General features: G+C 37.2%; 1 protein-coding gene across 1 annotated transcript in view; it reads left to right on the top strand.

Moving 5' to 3' along the window:
• LOC108274410 (ras-related protein Rab-26) overlaps positions 1 to 10,000 on the top strand; it is an 83,531-nt gene that overhangs the window by 5,262 nt on the left and 68,269 nt on the right. The window contains exon 2 of the mRNA XM_017484531.3: positions 3,034 to 3,144. Within this exon, the coding sequence (XP_017340020.1) occupies positions 3,034 to 3,144 (111 nt within the window). The remainder of the gene's footprint in view (positions 1 to 3,033; positions 3,145 to 10,000) is intronic.

The following is a 10,000-nucleotide window of genomic DNA, read 5'->3' as shown; positions in this document are numbered from 1 at the left end:
TGAGATCTTGCATGGAGCCCCAGGCCGAGGGAGATTGACAGTTCTTTTGTGTTTCTTCCATTTGCGAATAATCGCACCAACTGTTGCCACCTTCTCACCAAGCTGCTTGGCAATGGTCTTGTAGCCCATTCCAGACTTGTGTAGGTCTACAATCTTGTCCCTGACATCCTTGGAGAGCTCTTTGGTCTTGGCCATGGTGGAGAGTTTGGAATCTGATTGATTGATTGATTGCTTCTGTGGACAGGTGTCTTTTATACAGGTAACAAGCTGAGATTAGGAGCACTCCCTTTAAGAGTGTGCTCCTAATCTCAGCTCGTTACCTGTATAAAAGACACCTGGGAGCCAGAAATCTTTCTGATTGAGGGGGGTCAAATACTTATTTCCCTCATTAAAATGCAAATCAATTCATAACATTTTTTACATGTGTTTTTCTGGATTTTCTTGTTGTTATTCTGTCTCTCACTGTTCAAATAAATCTACCATTAAAATTATAGAATGATCATTTCTTTGTCAGTGGGCAAACGTACAAAATCAGCAGGGGATCAAATACTTTTTTCCCTCACTGTAGTTGCAGGTTCACAGTTTGTTGAAAGTGAACTTAAGAGGAACGGTCAGTATTGTTCTTTACAGTTTTTTTTCCTTTTAATGCTAATGCTGAGCATAAAGGAAAGTGATAGAATACAAACCAAGTGGAGACATTCTCACAATCAGTGAATTGCTGTCTGAAGATAATAATGAGAATTAGCATTTAAATGACTCAGATTACATAAGTTTGATTCGTGTGATACTGATAAGTCCGAGAAAAGATGTAAGAATGGGTAATTTGAATATGGTAATTACATGGCAGCTTCAAGAACTTTACCTGCCCTAAAATAAACTGCTCCCAGCCCAATAGTTGGCTTTTTATTAGGGAACTTATTTTATCAGATTATGCCAGAAACTGGGAAATATTCATAAGAAAAAAGAACTTTGTACATAAATGGATGTGGAGCTAAAAAAATCGGAAAAAAAAAAATAGTTATGGTGGATCAGGTTGTAGACATTAAGATTTGAATAAATAGGGTGAAACAAAAAATCTTCACAATTGTATTGTTTGAGAATTTTGAGCAGTTTAAACTGAGTGAGGAGTATAGAAGGTATAACTTCTGAGAGACATGTTGGTGTTTCACCATATGAGCAGCTGGAAAGAGTTGAAAAGGAAGGGATGTGGGGGGAAAGTTAACAAGTTGCCTATATATAACGTTCCATTATTTTCTGTCAGTTTCACTGGAATATTACACATTGAGAGGATTTTTTAATGTTCTTTAGAAAATGGATGTATAAGGGAATGAGAAGAAAATGACAAGAATAAAAGAATATTAAAAATAAAGGAAATAAGAGGTGGAGAAAGGACATAAGATGGAAGAACAGGATCAAATGCAAGAAATATTATGAAATGAACCTTCATTATGGTTAGAAGAAGCAGATGGAAGAAGCATTTTGGCATCTGAAACTGATGAGACCGCTCACACTTGCTTATTCTCACACTCTGGAATGTGCCCAGCTAACCTAATAAGTTTAATAACATCAGTGCACGCTGCATGCTCTACCTGCAGATTGGAGAAGAGGAATACACAGCTGCCTGAGCTGAGCTATCTCTATCATCAACTCTCATAAGTCAGTATTACTATTCAGTTGCATGTGATGATGATGTAGGGCGTGGACTAATACAAGTCAGTCGTCAAATATAGATGAGTAGTAGTCAAATTAAGACAGGTAGCTATGCAATGATATCATTGTTCCCATACATACTGAACCATGCTGAAGCTTGTTTTGAGCAATTATTGTATAATGTGAATATATTTGTGACGCAGAGGTCATAAATATGTGTCCTGCAGTTTCTGTGTGTGTGTTTTGTGTGTGCACATGCAAGTGCGGCATAAACTCCACAGAGATTCATTCAAATAATAATATAAAAAAATTAGATGCAGTTATAAAGCAAAGTGTTCATACAATAGTGATGCTCAGAATAACCCCTTTTTAATTTTATTTTTATGTTCTGCTTTCTAATGGTTATTAAGCTGTGTAATTACAGCTGGCCCAATGTTGACTATCCCATCCATGTTCTGCTAACACTGTTGTACTTGTGTTACAAACTTATAAGTTGTGAATAAGCTAATATTTCTGAATGATGAATGCAGTTTGGAGGCATCTTCATACTCATTTCAGTGATTATAATGCAACAATAAGCAATAAGACATTGTTTGTGTATGTGGATGTGAAAGGCAAATTGGTACAGGTGTTATCCTGGCAACAAAAGGTGTAATTTTATAAAGAGGCAGGGTTAAAATGACGTGAGGTGGTGTGATTTCAAAGCAGCTTCTCTCTTTCCCTTCACACCAAATATAGGATAAAGGGAAACGTGTGCGCGCGCACACACACACACACACACACACACACAGACACACACACACATGCATATATACAGTATATACAGTAGTACAGTGCTAGATTGTAAATGTCACACACCTGTTGTGCCACTTGTGCAAATGTTGACAAATTGGCATATGCGCAACCAAATCAGCAACATGCTATGTTGTACATTGGCCCTCATTCCTCTTGGTTTCATAATCCAAGAACCAATTACCACCCATAAATGATGCACATACATTATCAATACAATTGGAAGAAAAGCCATTATTTTGAAAATTATAATCCAAGAAAATAAAGCTTTTTCTTGGCAGACAGTGTCCGTCAGCAATTATCCGTGGCAACTTCAGCTACTTTAATTAAAAAAAAAAAAAAAAAAAATTTAGCAGATTTTATTTTTAATTTTATTTTTAAAAAACTGAAAGAGCCAATGCTTCCTTTTGGTCACTGGGGTTAAGGTTAGGGTTAGAATTACGTGTATGCAAAGCATTAATTAGCTCCATTAATAGTTATGTCAATGGAATTTCCTCACAAGTATAGTAAGGCAAAGTGTGTGTGTGTGTGTGTGTGTGTGTGTGTGTGTGTGCATGCAGAGTTAATACTAATGAGCTGTCTTTGCTCCAGGTGATGCTGGTAGGCGACTCAGGAGTAGGGAAGACCTGTCTGCTAGTCCGTTTTAAGGATGGAGCATTTCTGGCTGGCAGCTTTATTTCTACTGTGGGCATTGACTTCAGGGTGAGTGTGACACATACAGACACACTCCCTGGATTTTTCTCCAGAAAATCTCACAAATCTCTTAGGAATAAAAAAAAGTTATACACAAAAGCTACTGAAGATGATGAAACCTATATTAGATTATATTCCAATAATTAGTAGGTCACTATTAATCTTTTAAACTTTATATATATATATATATATATATATATATATATATATATATATATATATATATATATATACACACTGTAATATTGTATTGGAGCTCAAATTGTCTGACATTTATTGGGGCCAGACCTCATCGAGTTCATACAGTAGGAGTATGATGTATTTGTATTTCATACAGTATTTGTAGTATGATTTATTTAAAAGGTATTGAAGAGACTTCAGGTATAGTATTAACAAATATAAAATTTTGCTGAAATACTATGATTTAGAGCTTCCCTTGGTCTTCTAAGCTAGGGGCCTGTATAAAAATGAGACAAACTACTCTAACTTGCCCCCTAGGTAAATGATTGTGTAATTGAACTGTATGTGTGCATGGTGGTATGTAGTGGACTGGGATCCCATCTGGAATGTGTTCCCTGATTGCGCCCTCTGTTTCTGGGACAGGCACCGACCCCAATAGGGATGAATGAATTATCTATACTATTGCATAACATTTTAGAACTAAAGCATAATTTCTTGTCCCATAATGAAGATACTGTTTCAAACTCATTCAAGCTATTTGGGAATTTTAACAAAAAACAATGTAGGAGGAACAAAAAATGGGGTATAATATACAGTGAGGAAAAAAAGTATTTGATCCCCTGCTGATTTTGTACGTTTGCCAGACCTTAATCCCATAGAAAATCTGTGGAGGGAGCTGAAGGTTGCCAAACGTCAGCCTCGAAACCTTAATGACTTGGAGAAGATCTGCAAAGAGGAGTGGAACAGAATCCCTCCTGAGATGTGTGCAAACCTGGTGGCCAACTACAAGAAACGTCTGACCTCTGTGATTGCCAACAAGGGTTTTGCCACCAAGTACTAAGTCATGTTTTGCAGAGGGGTCAAATACTTATTTCCCTCATTAAAATGCTAATCAATTTATAACATTTTTGACATGCGTTTTTCTGGATTTTCTTGTTGTTATTCTGTCTCTCACTGTTCAAATAAATCTACCATTAAAATTATAGACTGATCATTTATTTGTCAGTGGGCAAACGTACAAAATCAGCAGGGGATCAAATACTTTTTTCCCTCACTGTAGTAGGCATGTGGCATTCTGTGAAATATCATCCAGTTAGATCCTCTGCAATCACAATAGCATCAGTTACTTTTTTACACCTCGCAGTACCCGTCCAGTGTGTGATTTGTTTGCTCGTATGAAGTATTCCATTTGCAATTGTTCATTTGGCAGATACCACATTTAAACATATTTATTTGGCAAATGAAATTTGTGAAATCAAGTGCTGCAGAATTCAGTCCAAGCATAAATCTTTTAAAGAGGTCAACAGTGCCACAAAGCTGAGTGTCTGTCTAGAGTGTCTGTCTAGAGTGTCTGTCTAGAGTGTCTGTCTAGAGTAGCAAGTGCTTGCCATAAGTCCAAATATGGAAGATTCAGTGTTATGATGAAGACTAACTTGCAAATGGAATAATTTCCTGAATTGTTGTCGTCCTTCAAGTGAACAGGCAAAATTTTATTGCATTAAAAAAACACATTACCCTCTGCCACCAGAGACTTGGTCATAGATGGATTTTTTGTCAACACTTTTATGACCTTAAACATATCCCCAAATCAAACAGTTATCAGAATCAATAACTGATACTGAAAACAAAGTTGGTGTTTTGCAATAGCCGTCTCAGTCTCTGGATTTTAACCCTGTTGAAAATCTGAGGCCTGAATTGAAAAGCATTCTACATGCATAAACATAGGAATATTAAGGCATCCAAGATCCCTCTACAAGTATCTACAACCTTGTTGGATACCACAGGAAAAGACTTCACCAAAAATTTATTGTAGAGGTGCTGATCATTTTTAAGTCAGTGTTTTGAAGGAAAATAAAAAAAACACTACTATATTTTGAACTAAAACATGTTCCCTCTTATTTTGAAGCTCAAAATACAGTAATTTATTGCATATATTATTCACTTACAAGTTTTAGTTTGGGTGAAAGGTGCCAATGTTTCTGGAGTCAGCCATGTACATGGATGCTCTCACAGGAAAAGTCCTGAGGGTTTTATTATTATTATTATTATTATTATTATTATTATTTTATTTATTTATTTATTTATTTATTTATTTATTTATTTTATTTTATTTTTCTCACAATAAGGTTTATGCATTTCTTGCACTATTCCAATATGAGGCTGATGATTCTGCTTTATTGTTCTTCACAGCAACACTCGTTTAAATAATGTTGCCTCAGTGTTTTGCTGTGATTTTTAAGCTCTACACTACAAACAATGCCAATGCTACCTGTATGTGTGTAGAACCACAGAGAAGGTTGAAGGCTAGATAGACCTGGGAGAATCACTACTTGAGCACAAAGAACTTGTGGGGGGAAAAATACGCCACATGGCGTGAGTGTGTTTGAGAGTGTACAATGGAACAGACTTTTTTGAACAGCGTATGCAGTGGGCTGGTCATAAAGTACTGGTAGGGGAGGTAGGGGCTACTAAACACAGGGGAAACACAGTCTCTTTAAAAGAGAAAATATTTCACAGAGGGCTTTTAAGAGGTTTTCTCATAGAACCACAGTTTACTTTTTCATGAAAGATTGTGCCTTACACTGAGTTACACAACCTTAGCTGTAAAAAAAAAAAAAAGTTATATTTGATTGCCATGAGGTGTTACTAAAAATAAAATGCACCAGTAATACAGTAGTAGGAAAGCTGAGCCCATGTATTTAGTGTGGTGATTAATTCATTCAACTAATTTATTGCTGCACACATTTTAATTAATAGAATTCTATTTGCAGCCCTAATTAAGCACTCCCATTTTAGTACAAATATGCACATTCTAGAATTTGTTCACATAATTTTTTACACAGCTTTGTCACAATGTGAGAATAAAGGGATATTCGGATGGGGCTGGTTTTATATGGGGAGGTGGAGTAATGTAATAATTACCAGAGCTTCTCTATGATTTAAATCCCATGCAAACTGGTCATGCAAGTTATTTTTCTGAACCTTTTCCAGACTGCATGTTATCTTGTCGGTGAAGATTACTGTGTCTTTTAGGTTCTCTAAAATGAACTGTAAAAATAACCCCAGGTTAAACTAATTATGAGCCAATGCACTCTTTTCTTTTTAGGTACTCTAGTCGATTTTTTCTCGACATTTAGTCAAGTCGCCAAACCCCATTTTGACAGGGACATTTATCTCAAACTTCTAAAAAAAATTTTCTCCCAAACGGAATGATTATGTACCATTTATTCAAACAGCATTTGATAATGTCGTTCTTCCCAAACTGAAACTAAACATAAAGTTTCAGCTCTCATCCAGCTGTGGCTTTTCTTTTGCTTCGTTGGTACCATGATGTCGTATTATCAAACACTGGGGTGCAGCACCATGTTGCGTATGATGCACAGGGCTGCTGTAATGGGCTGTTGGCACATAAATGACAAAGACATGCCCATCTCTGAAATTTCTACAGAAATCACTTATCCTGTGTGAATTGACGATAAATATCAAAGTCGTTCCTCAGTAACAATTACATTACAGCCATATGTTCTCCTGTTCAAATAGGACTTTCAAGACTGCAAATATATAGGAATGTGTTATGAAAGTTTAGGGCAAGGAGTGCATTTACTGGGCATAGATCTTTTTAAAAGTTTTATTTATTTGCAATTTTATTTACATTATGAAATTGCTTGTGCTCTTTAGAATTAATAGAAATTTTGTAGGCAATTGGAGAAGAATGGCAAGCAAACTGAAGTGACAAACTGAAGTGTTGCTTGATGACTGTATTTTCCAAAACGTGGTTTGGAAAGAGGAATACTATCGTGGATTTGATCATTGTGCAATTCTGGGATTATTTTTTTTTTTTAACTTAATACAACTTATAGGTTGCCAAACCTATAATATCTTAGCAGATAATGCTGTCTAATGGTACCGGGTAGAATGCCCACTAGTCTCCTACTACAAACACTTTAGTCTACACAAAAATTAGAGTTGTCATTAAATCCTGGTGTATACTGAATTAACATAAACATGCCAAGATTGATTACAGTCCTTCTTACACCCAAATAAGAAATTGTAAGTGACTTGATTAATACCAGACTTATAGTTGCACAATAATTGTGAACCGTTCCCTAAAGCTATTGGATGTAACAAATAAACATACAAGCAAACAAATAAAAGACACAGCAACCCTGACCAGGATTAAAATACTTGATGATGACAAAATTTTTATTAATGCATGTTCATGTACAATACTGTGCAAAGGTCAAAGGCACTATACATAGATCAGGCATAACATTTAAAACCACCTAATATTGTGTAGGTTCTCCTTGTGCCACCAAAACAGCTCTGACCCATTGAGGCATGGACTCCACAAGACCTCTGAAGGTGTGCTGTGGTATCTGGCACCAAGACATTAGCAGAAGATCCTTTAAGTCCTGTAAATTGCTAGGTGGGGTCGCTATGGATCAAACTTGGTTGTCCAGCACATTCGACAGATGCTCGATCAGATTGAGATCTGGGGAATTTTGAGGCCAAGTCAACACCTTGAAACCTTTGTCATGTTCCTTAAACCATTCCTGAACAATTTTTGCAGTGTGGCAGGGCATATTATCCTGCTGAAAGAGACCATTGCCATTATACAGGTGCCATGAAAGGGTGTACTTCATAAACAATGTTTAGGTAAGTGGTACAGTATGTGTCAAAATAACATCCACATGAATGCCAGGACCCAAGGTTTCCCAGCAGAACATTTCCCAGAGCATCACACTGCCTCCACTGGCTAGCCTTCCTCCCATAGTGCATCTTGGTGCCATCTTTTCCCCAGGTAAGTGATGCACACACACAGCCATCCACATGATGTAAATGAAAATGTGATTCATCAGACCAGGCCATCTTCTTCTATTGCGCCACAGTCCAGTTCTGATGCTCCCACGGCCAATGTAGGTGCTTACGGCAGAGGACAGAAGTCAGCATGGGGACTCTGACTGGTCTGTGGCTACGCAGCCCCGTATGAAGCAAGCTGCGAAGCACTTTGTGTTCTGACACCTTTCTGTCGTAGCCATCATTAACTTTCCAGCAATTTGTGCTACAGTACCTCCTCTACAGGATCAGTCCAGACAAGCTAGCCTTTGCTCCCCACGAGCATCAGTGAGCCTTGGGTGCCCATGATAATGTTGCCTGTTCACCAGCTGCCTTTCTTGAACCACTTTTGGTTGGAACAAACCGCTGCATACTGGGAACACCCCACAAGACCTGCCATTTTGGAGATGTTCTGACCCAGTCATCTAGCCATCACAATTTGGCCATTGCAAAAATCACTTGGATCATTATGCTTGCCATTTTTCCTGCTTCCAACGCATCAACTTTGAGAACTGACTGTTCAATTACCACTTAATATATCCCATCCCTTGACAGGGACCATTGTAATGAGACATTCAATATTCTTCTTCACCACTTCCTCTCAGTGGTTTTAATGTTATGGCTGATTTTATATATATATATATATATATATATATATATATATATATATATATATATATATATATATATATATATATATATATATATATATATATATGGTGCCCCCACCACTTTGCATGACAGAGGACATCATTGCAGGTCACAGCCTTGCCACTGATGTCACTCCGTCTCCCTGCTTTCCCGAGGACGTCACTACGCCCTGCATCACTTTGGATGAAGCTCTGCCTACCTGCTTTGCTGAGGACATCGCTATGCTTCCTTGCTCAGTTGAGGATGTCACTCCGCCTCCCTGCTTCGCCCCTTCTTGGTCCGTGGAGGACAGTACATGTCTGTTTTCACCTGTTTCATATTTTTGGTTAATTAGCATTTGTGTACATGTCATGTTTTGCACTGCACTGGTTGTCTTGCGTCTTTCATAGTTTTCACATTAAGCTTCTAGTCTCATGTTTATTTTTAAATTTTTATGTTACCCAATCCTTGTATTTTTGCCACGAGTTCCTTAGTTCCTGTTTTGTGTTTTGTTTCTGATTTAAATTAAACTATAAGCTGAGACTGCTGAATCTTTTCCCCATGATGCTTGAAACAAATCTACTGATTGCCTTAAAAACTGCGTGAAAGCATTCAGCGTAAGAGAATTTTCATGGTTTTAAATGCAGAGGCATTTTATGATACAACTTCATTTTTGCATTGGTTGTACTGTTTATTGCTATTTATACTTTAGATCTTAGAAAAAGAAAGGTATAGTTGCAGTCAAACTTATTCAACCCCCATTGCAAATCAGGTTTTTTGTCAAAATTTACAGACTTTGAGCTGTTACCAGTGACCAAACAAACAAAAGCAATTGAAATAGTTCAACACAATGAATGCTTCAAGTGGTTTCCCCAAATTCATCTGAAAATACAACTTATAATGATTTCTCCACTTTCAAAGTTATTCAACCCCCTGAATAGAATCCTTTACAACAAACCAGGTGTTGTCTCAAGCACATCTGATGCAACTAATCAAGGGCTTCATTAGTTGCACCAGGTGTGCTTTAGCTGGACACATGAAATACAAAGATTTTGTATGGAGGAATGGTCTCAGATCCCTTGTGATGTATTCTCCAACCTCATCAGGCATTATAGTAGAAGACTCTGAGCTGTACCTTGGCAAAGGGAGGTAGCATAAAGTATTAACTAAGAGTGCCAATAATTGTTGCACACCTGTATAATATATAGTTTGACCAAGC

Source organism: Ictalurus punctatus, chromosome 2 (genome assembly GCF_001660625.3).
Source record: "Ictalurus punctatus breed USDA103 chromosome 2, Coco_2.0, whole genome shotgun sequence".
In the NCBI taxonomy this organism is placed as follows: Eukaryota; Metazoa; Chordata; class Actinopteri; order Siluriformes; family Ictaluridae; genus Ictalurus; species Ictalurus punctatus.
The sequence above is the reverse complement of the archived record's forward strand: the minus strand, read 5'-3'. Positions and strand labels throughout refer to the sequence as shown.